This window comes from Mandrillus leucophaeus, unplaced genomic scaffold (assembly GCF_000951045.1).
Source record: "Mandrillus leucophaeus isolate KB7577 unplaced genomic scaffold, Mleu.le_1.0 Scaffold14, whole genome shotgun sequence".
Classification (NCBI taxonomy): Eukaryota; Metazoa; Chordata; class Mammalia; order Primates; family Cercopithecidae; genus Mandrillus; species Mandrillus leucophaeus.
Genome location: NW_012101365.1, coordinates 6,500,780 through 6,516,468, shown reverse-complemented (window position 1 = coordinate 6,516,468; position 15,689 = coordinate 6,500,780). Strand labels below are relative to the sequence as shown.

Below are 15,689 nucleotides of genomic sequence, written 5' to 3'. Positions count from 1 at the left end.
TTCACTTACCAAGTCACTGTTAACTTATCAAGCACCTGCAGTCCTTGTCCAAGGCAGCTTGCTGTGCGGTGCAATGAATGCCATTGTACATAAAAGGCAGAGAGTGGTGACATAGAGAGGGTTACCTAGCAGCCCATGGCAGCAGGGTAAACTCAGGAGAGGACGGAACAGCTGTCTGTGCCATGCTTTATAAAGCAGAGATCAAAACATGTGATTTGACACAGAATTTATTATCATTTGCAAATTTACTTTGAAAGGATATAATACTGAGTTTTGTTATTTGGTTCTGCATTTTCCCATCATCTCTTAAATTACATTATATCAAAAGTACCTTGAAAAATCCAAGATACATGGTCACAATGGCCATGTAATGTATTAAAATGTTTTAAACTATGCCAATTATATTAAGTAAAATGTTTTGCTCATGTCAGTGTAAATAATAAAAAGTCTGAGAAAGTGTCTTAAAAGCCAATGCAAATTGGCTTCCTGGGATTTTTGTTTGTTTCAATGGTGTGATTAGAGCTACATTTTTAACGTAATCTCTAAAGTAAATGTGACATATACAAAATTGATTATGATCTTTTTATGAATTAACAGAAGAATTTTAAATTAGAACTAAATTTATAAGGCATATTTGTCAATATATTTGTATATTTATTGCGGAATAAATAAAAGCAGTCATGGAGTTATACAGACTTGGATTTAAATTCCTGTATCACTCTCTATATAAACTGGGGAAAGTTACTTAACCTCTCTGTTAGTCTATCTATAAAACAGGGTCAGTAACAATTGCCTAATTGGTGGGGTTATTGTGGAAATTAATTAAGGCATCATGTATAAGGGTTGTTAAAAAGGATGATGAGGATAGAAAAAAAATATAGTTATCAATTCTCTGAAACTAGCAAAGCGGAAAATATCTTCCCAAGAAGAGGAGGTTACAGCATTTATACTCATGTGATTAGGTATTAGCTTGTTTCTAGAAAATTATTAGCCAAAATAGTTTCTAGACCCACCAAGCAAATTCTTGGGTTAGAGGAGTCCAGAATAGATCATATGGGCCCCAAAGCCAGTTTGTATGAGTTTGATTCCCAGCTTTGACACTTGCTGCATGACCTTGGACAAGCCACATAGGCCCTGCCTCACTATCCTTGTCTGTATTCTGAGAATACATGGGTTTAAGTTAATTAATGTATATGAAGTGCTTAGAACAGTGCCTGGTATATGGTAATTTCATGTGTTTGCCCATTTTTGTTGTTATTATTATTATCATTATTCCTTAGATTCCTGTAACATAAACATTGAACAAAAGGCAGCCGTTTGATGGAGTCTTTTTTCCTAGTGACTAAATACATTCATCTAAATAGAACAATGCCACACTTAAAGAGCTGAGATTCAGACTTCTAACTGTTTTACTCTGGTCTCTCCATTCTTCTGAAATAGCAATGTCTTTGTTTTTCTTGGCTGCTACCTCCTTGGTTAATTTCCATATCAAAAAGATATACCCCTTCTGTTTAGAGGACATCACTGTCTTTTATCTCAGGTTGTTCCCACAATATCTCTGGCATTGTTTTGGCCTGTACTTCCCAGTTGAGGTATTTGAGGCTTGCCCAGTATAAACCAGAAGCACCAGGCTATGTTCCGGGCTATTTTTAGGGCTGTCTGTTGACATGATAGCAATTAGGTCATTTGTTTCTGAGCATTCTAATCTGCTTTCACAAAGATGACACAGGAAAAAAATTAAGAATCTGCTGAGTTACGGTTCATGTATTATGTGAACCAGCTAACTTTTCTAAATATCTATTCACTGATTCATTCATTCACCAAGGATTTTCTGGGTCACTTCTGCCACTGCTGGGGATACTAAGATAAATAGGATACTGGCCCTGTCTTAAAAGGGTTCTGAAAGACTTGTGAATTAAGGATTCATTCCTTCACCACATTTTTATCGAGGCACTGGCACTACAGCAGTGGGCAAATACTGAAATACAAAGTATCTACCTGTAAGGAGTTTACATTCTGATGGAGGGAGACAGACCATGTGCTGGGTTTTGATAGGTGCTATAAAGAAAACAAACCAGGCTGCATTGGCCAGTGTGTTTTGTTGTTGTTCTTGCAGATAACCAAATTTGTTATTGTAAATATGAATGGAAAAGGATTTACAATAAGTTATTTTAGGAATTTCCAGAACTGGCAAGAAGCTTATATGCTAGAGCTAAGGGAATGGGGCAGTTCCTATGTGAACCCATCAGTGCTGCTACCCACCGCGTAGCACAGGAACCTCTGCCACAGCTGCTCACCAAAGCACATGCTATCCCCTGAGCGGCCACACCCTCAGGGGCTCATTTACCAAGCTATGGACACCTCTGTTGGGCAAATTTCCAGATGAAACAGTGCCTGGGCGTGGTAGTTCCAAGCTTCCCAGGCTCTGTGCTAGGGGAAGGCTCACTAGAAAGGGTTGGATGGGCCAGTGTATACTCAGGGTAAGGTAGGTAAAGAGTGAAGGAGAGATGCTGCCTTACCTAGAGTGGTCATGAAAGAGGAATCAGTTAAAAATTGCCTTTAGCTGCTCACCAGGAAACCTATCAGTAGTTCCTTGCCCACTATGAAGATTAAGCCCGATGACATTACGACTTGGCCTCTCCTTTCTTCTCCAGTCTCATATACTGCGCACTGGTGCTTCATTTATGTGAAATTGCTGCTGCTTCCCATGTACATCATGCTGTTTCCAAGGTTGTGCCTTCTGTGTTCATTCTCCGGACTGCCTTCCTCTATTCTTTGCTTGGCTGTTTAAGCTGGGGAATCCCCTCTAGGAAATCTGCTTGGCATCCGGGTTTGTATCACAAGCCCCTTTTCTATGTTCCCTCCACAGACTTTCTGCCATACATCTCACAATTCTCTGTATTATGTTAAAACAACCAATTTGTGTCTGTCTCCTTCATTTTCTGAGTTCTGAAAGGTCAGGGTTGCCTCATTCATCTTTGTAACCCTAGTGCCTAGTGCATAGTAGGCAACCAATAAATATTTTGAGATGACATGAGTTAAATTTTGAAGGAGCAGGAATTTGCTAGTTCAAGAAATTAGAGAGAAAGATGAGCATTGCAGGCAGCACATTCAAAGTTACAGCTACGTGAAAGGGCAAGACAGGTTTGGGAGAATGTCAGCAATTTGGTGAGGCTAGAAGGAAGAAAATATGTTGCGGGGAGGCCCAATGTGATGCTGGAGCATTAAGAGGGTCAGGATTAGGATGGCTCTTATGTGCTAAGCAAAAGAATTTGAGCTTATTTGAAAGCTTTGGGGATGCTAAATTGAAGGTTTTAAAACATGTAAGGGACTTACATGGCCAGATTTGTTTTTAAAGAGGTTTGTCTAACAGCTGAGTAAATGGTGGATTAGAGGGGCTCAGAATTGAAGCAGAGAGACCATGAAGAAGTCATTCCAACAGTAAGTGAGAAAGAATTGAAGGGAGGGGCTCATGGGCTGCTTAAGAGTTCAGATCAGTGGGATTTGGGGACTGACTAGCTGTGGCAGCTGAAAAATGGAGCATGGTTTTAACCAGAAGGACCCTATGGCCACTTCCCAAACCATCTTCATGCAGTTTTCCTCATGTCCTCAAAACTGAACTTCCACCTATTGGTGATGGATAATACAAAACAAAATGCATCACATCTATTTCCCATCGATTGTAAGGAAAATAAAATCTAAATATTAGTGCCGAAAGAGGCTTTGGAGATCACCCAGTCCAACCTCTAATTTGATGTATGGCTGAGCTAGAGAGAAGAAATTACTTTTCTACTGTAGCTCTGAAAATCAGTGGTAGGCACTGAGTCACCATTGCATCATCTGCTTAATTCTCCTCATAGCACTCTGTCTCTCATATTTTCTTGTGTAATTGCTTATTTTCTGTCTCTCCTTGACATTAGAACAGAGCCCTTAACTGTCTAAAACAATGTTTGGTCTGCATGTAGATACTTAATGAACATGTGTTGAAAGAGTAGAGAGCCAGGTATAATCAGGTTTGCTCCCCGCTGAACCAGTGATCTTTGCACAGGACCTTGGTTTGGAGGTTATCAAATCCGTAATTCTATTTCATACTAGGGCTTTGCTTAATTAATCCTACAGAGACTAAAATCTAAGCAATAACATTGTACAGTAGTTCTCCATGTGGCTTCAAATAGTGAAGAACTGAAAATAATCATTATATTACTTTAAAAATATTAACCACTGACAAACTCATAACCATTAGGATGGCTATTGTAAAAGAAAAAAGTGTTGGTGAAGATGTGGAGACATTGGAACCCCTGTACACTGTTGGTGAGACTGTAAAATGGTGCAGTTGCTATGGACAACAGAAGGGAGGTTCCTCAAAAATTAAAAATAGAATTATCATATAATCCAGCAATTTCACTTCTGGGAACATACCCAAAAGGACTGAACATAGGGTCTCAGTGAGGTATCTGTACACCTATGTTTATAGAAGCATCATTCATAATAGCTAAGATATGGAAGCCACCCAACTCTCCATTGATGGATGAATGGATAAACAGGATGTGTTATATATACACTATGATACATTATTTAGCCTTAAAAAGGAAGGAAATTCTAACACATGCTTCAACATGGCTAAACCTTGAGGCCATTGTAATAAGTGAAATAAGATAGTTATAAAAAGACAAATACTCTATGATTCCTCTTATACAGTACCTAGAATAGTCAAATTCAGAGACAGAGTGTAGAATGAGAGGACAGAATATGGACTTGTTTAATGGATATGGAGTTTTATTTTTGCAAGATGAAAAGAGTTCTGGAGATTGGTTGCACAACAGTGTGAATCTACGTAACACTGCCAAACTGTACACTTAGAGATGGTTAAGAGGACACGTTTTGTGTGTATTTTACCACAATATAAAAATATTTATCACTGAGGTGTGTATGTCTGTTATCTCATTTGAGTCTTACATTAACCCCAAACTGCTGTCAGAAATATAAGTTTCATTTTATAGTGAGGAAAATAAGGCTCAACAAAGTGAAGTGAATTGCCCAAGGCACATAAGTGGAAAATGGATAAGCAGAGTTTCACACTCAGATCTCCTGATTTCACGCCCAGTGCTGGCTTCTGCCACGTCAGGGGAGAGAAAGTATGGTTGAATTAACTTGCCTGCTGGCTGTGTGTGTGTGTATGCATGTGCATGTATGTGTGTGTTACAGAGATAGAGAACAGAGATATGAAAAAGGAGGGAGAGTGCATGTACTTAAGCTCCGAGACACTTGCTTCATGCTTCTTGTTCAATTTCCCTCCCTTCCAAAATCTTCAGAAGGCAGGTGTGAGTCAACTGTAAATATAGAGAGAAAAGGTTGCCCAACATTTCCTAAGCTAGCAAAATCAGAAGTCCCTGCCATGGACATGGTCTGTGTACATGGAATTAAAAACCTTTAAGAAGATCAGGAGAGGACAGTGGCTCTTACTTTTTGCAATGGCTCCATTAGACATTATCCTACTTCCTATGAAAGCAAAAGACGACAGAACACATTTACAAAATCTAATGTGGTCTAGTGGGAGGAAGAAGAACCAGCAGGAAGAGCATGGAGCAGGAGTTAAGCCTACACCTACCTGGCCAGACAGCCAATCAATTCACTGTATAAACCCAGTCATGCTCCTTCCTCTGCCACAAAGGTTGGGCTCCCATTACTACCGTTATTTTCATATACCACATTGGAGCTGAATTTAGAGGGAAGAGCATGATCATTTTCCAAGGGGAGTTAAAAATGCAAGAGGGTCATCTAGCCTCTTATAAAGAACTTTTATTTATCATGGGCCTACTATGTGTCAGGCACTGTAATGGACATTTCACTTATAATGGCCCTAATCCTGCTACTGTTTGATAACTTATTTTTATGAGGCACTTAGAAGGAAGAAGATCAAGTTCCCCAGAGTATTTCTATAGAGGATAAAGAGTGGAGTCTTCATATGAACATAGGTCTATTTCCAAAGTTTGTTCTTTTCTCCATACCATAGTGTTAAGTTCAACAGCCAAGATATAAAAAGCTAAGGAAGTACCAAGGAGACAGGAAAGAAGTTAGCTGTGTCTGTCATCCACAGGTGAAAGCTTTATTTTATTATTATTTTTTTTTTCAACTTTCATTTTAGGTTCAGGAAGTAAAGGCACATGTTTGCTACATGGGTAAATTGTGTGTCACTGAGGTTTAGTGTATGAATGATTCCATCACCTAGGTAGTGATCACTGTACCCAATACGTAATTTTTCAACCTTTCTCCGCCTTCGTCCCTTCACCCCTCTCATAATCTCCAGGGCCTTTTGTTCCATCTTTATGTCCATGTATACTCAGTGTTTAGCTCCTACTTGTAAGTGAGAACATGCAGTAGTTGACTTTCTGTTCATATCCTTTGTCCATTTTTTAATGGAGTTTTTTTGCATATTGAACTAAGTTCCCCAGGTGAAATATTGATGGATTAGTAGGCAGTGAAGTGCAAGAAAGGTGTTGACAAGCTGATGGGGATACATTTTGTGAAGCAAGAACACAAAGCAAACTCCAGGTGATAGAGAGTAGGAGGGTCTAAGAAAATTGTAAACAGTTCTGTTTGGTTTAAGGGTAGTTGTGTTTGGCTGTGGTTGGAGATCATAATTCCACCATCTTTTGAGCTAGTTGGGACTGCATTGTGAAGAACCTTCAATTCTGTATAAAGCAGTTTGGAATTTATTTTTATAGGCAGTGGGGAGCCATCAAAAGTTTGTATCAAGGGGTTTCTCCACTGTTTTTAGTACTATCTATAGGTGTTCTTTATATGCTGTGATAAAATTGAACATCCCTTGAGTGTTTAAAAAAGAGATCGTGTTTTCATTCTATCTCATATAGACAATAGCATTGCTGGCTAACATTGCCCAGAAGCAGTTGCATTGTATCAGCAGTTGCATTGTATCAGCAGTTAGAGTCCCTTAACATGGTGAGATCAGTAAGATCTAATCACACTGGCTTTTTTTCTTGGAATAATGAGACACTTGTTTTTGTTGTTGTTGTTTATTTTTGTTGTTTGTTTGATTATTCTTTGCTTTAGGAAGGGGTAAGAAGCTTCAAGGAACTTCGAGCCAAATTTCAAAATCTTGATGCTCCACCTCTTCCAGGACCTATTAAACTCCCAGCAGGAGTTTCTCCAAACAGTGACATTGGAGGCAAACAGTCAACTCAAATTTTGGCCAATGGGAAACCCCTCTCATCCAACCACAAGCAGCACCCACCACACTGTTCCAGTAGTGAGTCCCGGCCTCTTCAACCTCAGAAAATAAAGTTGGCTCAAAAGACTGAAATTCCAAAATGTTGTAGCTCCCCAGGGCCTCTGGGAAAGTCCACTGTATGTTCTGCAGCAAGTTCACAGAACACTTCTCTGCTGTTAGAGGTGACTCAGTCAAATGTTGAGATAATCACTAAGGAGAAAGTAATGGTGGCCAACAGCTTCAGAAACAAACTCTGGAACTGGGAGAAGGTTTCATCTCAGAAAAGTGAAATGTCATCAGTCCTTCTCCTTGCCAACTGTGGAAGTAAGGCCTTCCATCTGGAAGGGCAAAAAGGCATGGGGCTTACTCCAGAGGAACCCAGGAAAAAGCTGGAAACAAAAGGAGCCCAGACTCTTCCTTCCCAGAAGCACTTGGTGGCCCCCAAAATATTACTTAATGTCTCTGAAGATCCCTCTTTTGTAATTTCTCATCATATCAGGAAGAGCTGGGAAAACCCACGTCCTGAGAAGAGCCCAGCAAGCAGCACCTACCAGCCCATCTATGAGTGTGAGCTTGCCAGCCAGGCCCCAGGTAACAAATATCCCCATGGGACAGGGGCTAGGAGGGGTCATCATGTTTTTCTATTTTAAAACCTGTTGACTCAGAGTGGTTATGTATATGACCTGGGCAATGTTGCTCCAGACTTTCAGCATGATATTCTAGGCCCATTTGCTAAACTGTAATCTTGGGTTTGAGTAAAGTGCTTAATCTCCTGGAATTGCTTTGTGAGATAGCTTTTGGAAAAACTTGGATTTGAATCCTAGCTCGACTTCTTACAAGTTGCATGAATTTAGGCAATCTATATTGATTCTTAGAGCCTGAGTGCTCTCTCATAACTTAAATCTGTCACCAATCGTCTGTCTTGGTAAACAATCCTCCTAATTTCTCAGGCCAAAACTTAGGACCCATGCTCTATTTCCCTTCTCCTCCCTCATTCTACACACTGAATCTATCAGCAAACTCTTGGTTTTGCCACCAAGCACTTGGTTCACCTCAGTATTATGTAAGTTATAAAAGGATAAAGACTGGCTGGGCACAGTGGCTTACGCCTGTAATCCAAACATTTTGGGAGGCCAAGGTGGGCAGATTACTTGAGGTCAGTTCAAGACCAGCCTGGCTAACATGGCAAAACCCCATCTCTATTAAAAATACAAAAATTAGCTGGGCATAGTGGCCTGTGCCTGTAATCCCAGCTACTCAGGAAGCTGAGACACCAGAATTGCTTGAACCTGGGAGGCAGAGGTTGTAGTGAGCCAAAATTGTACCACTTCACTTCAGCCTGGGTAACAGAGCAAGATCCTGTCAAAAAAAAAAAAAAAAAAAAAAAAAAAAAGATAAGGACTGTCTTTTTTACTACCAAATCCCTAGCACCTAGAAGAAAAAGGCTAGATTGAATGAGTCCTAAAAAAAAATGTGTTGAATGATTGATTAAGTGGATGGAAGGGTGGATGGATGAATCTCCTTACAACCTTGTGTGGTTTCTGTTTGTACTTGGAATAGAATCTAAACTACTGGCTTTGTGGTCTTCGTGGCTGTGCATGCTGGTCCCTGTTTTGTGTCTGACTTATCTCCTACCTCTCCTCCCCTAGCTCTCTGCCCATAGTCAACACACTAGATTTCTTGCTGTTCCTTAAATAGGCGTTGTCAAGCCTCGGGCCCTTTGCACTTGCCGTTCCCTCTTCCTCAAAAACTCTTTTCTTTAAGATTTTGTAGCTGCATTTAGGCCTAAGTTCCAAAAAAACTTTGCAAGGTCAGCTTTCTCTAACCTCTCTATATAAAGTATACTGCCTCATGATCAACAGTTCACACTTGTCATCCTACCTTATTTCCTTCATAGAACTAATGGATCTCTGTAATGATCTTGTTTATTTGTTTACTTGTTTATCATCAGTCTCTTGTTATTAGAATAAAAATTCCTGAAGGTAGGACTATACAAGTTCTTTTTCTCAACTCTATCCCTACTTCTTAGAACAATACCTGGAATATAGTAAATAAATAGTTATTGATGAAGGGATGAGGAAGAAGAAAAGACAGATGGGAAGAAAGATGTATGGGAAGAAGGACGGACAAGAGAAAGGAAAGAAGAATGTATTATCTACCAGATGGAGCTATTGAGATAGTTAAATGAGATAACGGATGTAAACTACTTAGCACAGTGCCTGGTAAAAACTCCAAGCCCAATTAGTAAGTGATAATTAATATTCACTATGTCTTCTTCCTAATGTGATAATGACTGAAGTTTTTGACAATGCTACTTGTAATTAAAGCCTAGGAAGAAAGGAACTTTGGGCCTGAGTTTCTGGGGATGTAACCCGCTGTGGGTGAAGCAATAAGGAAGCTTTCCCTCCCTTCCAGCTTGTGGAGGAGAGCATAGGAAGTCTCCCAGGGGTATATGCAAAATGCTAGGCCACTTCTTAAGTTTTCGCATGGATGGCCCATGTAGTCAACTACTGTCTTACATAAGTCAAAAATCAAGGCAGTTGGATTACATAAGATTTTGTGCTATTTTCAGTGTAAAGGGCAGATACGATTTTCATATATAATATTGGACTTTCTGTTGGAGTTGGATTTAAGACTGCAGAGGACAAATACATATAAAATTGGAACTTTCCTGGAAAATTCCAACACACAGGTGCCCAGATATCATAAAGTCAGTCTTGAAGCCAGTCCTAGGCTATGAGCCCTGGAAATCCCAGATCAATTCTTATTCCTCTTTGTAGAGCCAGTATTATTTGCATGTCATAAGTGCTTGAAGAATCCTTTCAGTAGTCACAGCCTTTCTCCTATGAGGTAGGCCCTGTGCTTGGTGCTCTGGGATCAATACAACACCATCTCCACCCACAGAAGCCCACGTTTAATGGGAACATAGATCAGTACCTCCAATGTGCCATGATATTGATGCAGTGGTATTAACAATGTGCTATGGGGATACAAATCAGAGGTTGATTCCGGCCTTGATTCCTGTGAGAAATCAAGAAAAGCTTTCTAGAGGAGGTGTGATTGGAGCAGAGCCTAAAAAGAATGAATTGAAGTTTATCAAAAAAGGGAATAGTGTTCCAGAACCAAGAAAAACATGAACAGAATTTTGGATATATGAGAGCTTTTTAAGGCTATCTAAATCAAATCTGGAGAATGGAGAAGCCAGTGATACGTGTGAAAAATATTTGGGCTTTAAGTGGTGGGAAGCAAGACATATAATATGCCAAACAAAGAATCTAGAAACACAGATGGGTGCCTTGTGGTGTAGAAATGGCAGAGATGGAGTGACCGATTTCATGCTGAGGAAATCCTTAAAGCAGCAGCATGGCAACTGATCAGGTTTATATATTGATCGGGGCACTCTAGCTGTTGGGTGGAGAATAGATTGGACAGGACTGAGATGGAGGCAAAGAACCAGTTTTACCCAACAAGCTATGACATGAAAATAATCATAACCTACTTTTTTTACTGTCTGTGTTCAGAGAAACAGTCAGATGTCAGACATCGCCACCTTCCCAAAATGAAGCCACTGCCCTCCATCAACTCCCTGGGTCCTCCTCCCCAAAAACCTTCAAGACCTACCGTCGTGAACCTCCAGGCCTTTCAGAGGCAGCGAGCTGCTGTTCCCAAGACTCAAGGGGAAGGTAAGGAAATGCACAGGACCCTACACATGGCCAACCAGGAGTCACCTCCATCTCTACATCTTCTCCCAGGTGACCATGCAGCTGCTGTTTTCCACGAGGCTGGACATCCGTCACTGCTTATTCTCATCTAGGGGCTGTGGCAGCTTGCCCATGAAATGACGTCTCTGTGGGAATTGGCCCCTTATCGCTCCTAGACCAGCCCACTTCCCCTGAGAGCACTGCATTTGATCACTGGGAATCTGTCCAAGAGGAAGAAAACAAAAAGTTGCTGAGCAGGGAGTCACGGAACCTTTGTGTTTCCTGCAAACCTGTGTTGTCAACACAATCCATTGGTGCAGGAGAAGTGGGGAAGGAGTGAAAAGGGAGAAAGTCAGTGTGAACTTGACCTGAAATCCTTAGCCGGGGTCGGGAGGAGGGGGGGTGGCCTCAGACCTCTGTGATCTGCTTTTGGTAATTAATTGAAAGCCTATAACCCCCAACCCTCTGATTCCTTCCAGAAACTGAAACATCTTTGGAAGTCATTTTTTTCTGTGCTATTTTGTGTCTTCTTTTACTATTTAAAGGAATACCTCTCATCCCTCATCACTCCCACCACAATCTGATCTTGCTGACATTTTAAATGCCTTAGCTTATGTTTGCTCTAATGAAACACAAGATGAACATACACTTTGGGACAAAATGTACTGCTGTGTTAACATTTATTTTACTGTGACCGTCAGCACCAGCAGATGGCAGAATCACTGAGAGAGCTAGCACAGTCTTTGTTCATTTTAACTGTTTTGGGCAACTCCATGGTTAAATGCCTCTAACTTCATGATTCTCAAACTTGAGTGTACATCAGAATCACCTAGAGGACTTGTTAAAACACAGATTGCTGGGCCCCGTTCTCAGTTTCTGGTTCAGTTGGTCTGAGTTGGAGCCTGATAATTAGCCTTTTAACAAGTTCCCAGAGGGTGCTAATGCTGCTGGTCCAGGGACCACACTTTGCGAACCACTGCTACAAGTCATCTTAAGTCTTATCCTAAAAGGAAATTCTATATGGGGAGATAGGCTCTTATAAGTATAGTTTACTGATATGGCCAGCTCCAAATCAAAGAAGGATAAATGTGATTTTTACAAACATTAAATCATTCAGGCCTCAAATAATCTCTCTGAATGAGAAGAAGGTTTATCAGACAACATAGAAAAAAGTACTAAGTCTTTTGTAATAAAATGGGCTTCTGTACTCACTAGCTATTTAAGTTTGGGTTTGCTAATCACTGAGCCTCATTTTCCTTGTCTATAAAATGGGGATAATTTTCCTTATCTGTAAAGTGCGGTACCACTGATCTCTTAGGATTATTGTGAGGATAGTGAGACATGATGCCAGGAAAGAGCTTAAATAGTGCTTGGAACACCAGGGAGTGCTCTGTAAATGTTAAGGTTATTTCAAAGGAACATTGAGCAGCAATAATCCCTGTACCATCTTCTGTGATGGAAATGAGAGATTAAGAGATAAACCCCACAGGGGTGCTGGTCTTTAAGGAGGTCAAAGTCTAATGCAAGAGATTATATCCATAAATAAGAAATTATACTGTAAAGTGTGGGTGAGTACTGCAATGCAGGAACAGGTATCCCCTGGGTCCTGGGGTGGAGGTAAGGGATGTTTCAGGCATAGGCAAGCTTCCATTCTCCACATTACCTGTGGGGTCACGTCATAGCACAAGCATCATTCACTTTAACCAGGCTGCTGCAAACACCTCTTTTTCACTCTGCCTCTTTCTCTTGCAGTGACTGTGGAAGAGGGCTCCCTGCCTCCAGAGAGGTAAGTACATGCTCCTCAGTTGTGTAGGAACGTAGCCCATCACAGGGGCTACTTAGCCTGCTCCAGAGCAGGCAATTAGCACAAACCAAGAATCTGTATTTCTCAGAAGGGTTTCAGAAGGAGTGATTTATAAGCAGCAAACTGCAACTTTTGTTGTAAACAGAAGATTAAATAAATTATATTTAACATGTGCTGACATTAAGTTGCAAAGATAGTCCTCACAGGTACTTTTTAAATTATATAGTTGGGTTCAGTAAATTGAAACATCACCCTTCATAGTCATAAATTGAATTAGAGGCTAAAGAATGCTCTGGGCAGCTGGTGTGATATCAGGAATCAGTAATGGGATAAAGGATGTTCTATTTTTGGTGCACTCCTTCTAAGAATTTTGCCATAGAAGTGTCAGTTCATTAACTCACTTAACCAAATAATATCTTTTGAGACCTTTGATGTGTCAGGCACTCAGCTGGCTACTTTATACACATTTTTCATTCTGTTGTCTCAAGAGGGCTGCATAGTTGCTGCTGCTGCTCACTTTTTTTTTTTTTGAGACAAAGTCTGGCTCTGTCACCCAGCCTGGAGTGCAGTGGTGTGATCTCGGCTCACGGCAACCTCCGCCTCCCAGGTTCACACCATTCTCCTGCCTCAGCCTCTCGAGTAGCTGGGACTACAGGCGCCCGCCACCACGCCCAGCTAATTTTTTGTATTTTTAGTAGAAACGAGGTTTTACCGTGTTCGCCAGGATGGTCTCGATCTCCTGACCTTGTGATCCGCCCGCCTCGACCTCCCAAAGTGCTGGGATTACAGGCGTGAGCCACTGCACCCAGCTGCCGCTCACATTTTATAGCTCAAGACACTTGTGCTCAGAAAGTTTGCCACTTGCTGAGCCATGATTCCAACCCAGATGTGCCATAACCACATTGTTTATATACCTCACCTCCCTCACAAATGTGTTCCCTGTTCTCAAAAAGGTTAGTCTTAGAAGAAGATCCAAACTTAACAACAAATAATCATATTACTTATTCCTTTATCAAATGTTTACAATGGTAAAGTGTGTTAAGTTTTGTAATAGAGGAAAGGACAAGATTCAGAGGCTGCACTAAGGAGGAAGTTGTTACATCTCCTTGGGAGGGTCAGAGAAGTCTTTAAAGAAGTATCAGTTCTCCATTGCTAGAGTAATGCTACATAATAACAATAAAACTTTCATAGCATACATGAGTCTGTGGGGTACAGTTGATTTGGACTGGGGTCAGCTGGGTTTGCTCATATGTTTGCAGTAGACTGCAGGCTGTCTAGGCAACTGTGATATTGGCTGTGGTGGCTCACATGTTGCGGGGAAGCTTACAGTTGGCTGATCTAGGATTGTGTTAGCTGGGGTGGCTGGGCACCTTGACTTGGCACCATCTGTCTCTCCTCATCCAGCAAGGTAGCCCAGGGACACCCTTCTACAGTCACTGCTAACAAGCAAGACAAGCCCAATCACACCAGCACTTTTCAAGCCCTTGCTGTGTTGCGATTGCTAACATCTTATTGGTCCAAGCAAGTAATGTGGCCAAGCCCAGAATCAGAGTGGGAGGGTGCTGAAAGTTTCATGGCAAAAAGCAGGGATGCAGGAAGGAGTGAAGAATGGGGTATTGAACCAGTCAACCTATCCCTGAAGAGGAAACATTTGAAATGAGTATTGAAGACGCATATTTGCAGCATAGCATGGGAAAGGACACTGTAGGTAGAGGCAGGAGGTGTGAAGCAACATGTTTAATTTGTGGAAACTAGAAATAAGTACAGTTAGAGTGTAGAAAGTATATAAATGGATTGTAGAGGTAAACAGGAACCACATCACAGAGGATCTTGTACAACAGGGAATTGATAAGACAATCTTATTCAACAAGGAACTGGTAGTGTGGTGTTAGACACCATGTGCTCTGTGAACTCCTGGGTTTGTCGTCCCTTTGAAAAAGTTAAATGACAGTTTGAAGGGACAGTGTACCTCTGCTGTGCTCTCAGTTGCTCTTGGTTCTTTCATATTGTGAACATCTCAGTGGGATTGAGTGTAAGCTGACTGTTGTGTTTAACTAGATACACGTTTTTCCTACAGATTGGTTCTAATCTAAGCTGACCTCTTCTCTGGCATTTAAATCAAAGAAACAGTAATCTGTTTCAACATGGAGGATAAACTTGCTGTGATGGCCCATTGGTCAACCTCCACGTGGTACCATCTTCCTGAGGGATTTACAGGCGCCATTTTGACTGTTCTGTCCTTTCATGCTGATTTTGGAACCTAACCTCCCTCTGAAATGAGGTTTCACTAAACAGTGATTATGATGTGGGCCATAGCGCTGAAAGAGTGAAAGACAAAAGAGATAAAGAGGGGCCAGAAAACTTAGGGCAACTTCGTGGAAGATGAAAGAACTGGAGCTGTATCCTGCATAATAAGTAGGAATTAGATAGGTTTACTTATGTGTTCCCTTTTGTGAGACCATAAAGTGGTGAGGCATGGTATTGTTCCCTGATATAAACACTGTTCTGACATGTAGTTGATCTGAGATGTAGTTGATGGGTGGATGGATGAATGGGCAGATGGACAAACAGATAGACAGACCAATCGATTTATAATATAGAGATACAACATGTTTGAAAGCAAGGAGTTTGGGAAGGAAGTAAGCAGACGAAAGGAGACTCTAAAGAGAAAGAAATACACAGACCAAAAAAACACTCTAATGTACAAAAATAAGAGATGAGGATGGATCCTAAAATACATTAAGTGCCATGGTAAAAAGTTTGGACTTTATCTCTCCAATGATAAGTTAGTCTGAACAAGTAAATGCCATATTGTGTGATAGCTTTAGCTGTAACTTCCATGGAAACTGGTGCTTGTTTAGGAAGAGCATCATCCATGTTCTTGGTATTAATCTTCAATTCAGAGATTAGGTTAGAAATAGTATGTGTAGGCTCTCATTACTGGAAGGGGATGTGC

General features: G+C 40.9%; 1 protein-coding gene across 1 annotated transcript in view; it reads left to right on the top strand.

The window, feature by feature from the left end:
* LOC105534911 (chromosome unknown open reading frame, human C1orf168) overlaps nucleotides 1–15,689 on the top strand; it is a 99,002-nt gene that overhangs the window by 18,045 nt on the left and 65,268 nt on the right. The window contains exons 2-4 of the mRNA XM_011973844.1: nucleotides 7,072–7,819; nucleotides 10,750–10,911; nucleotides 12,682–12,715. Of these exons, the coding sequence (XP_011829234.1) occupies nucleotides 7,072–7,819; nucleotides 10,750–10,911; nucleotides 12,682–12,715 (944 nt within the window). The remainder of the gene's footprint in view (nucleotides 1–7,071; nucleotides 7,820–10,749; nucleotides 10,912–12,681; nucleotides 12,716–15,689) is intronic.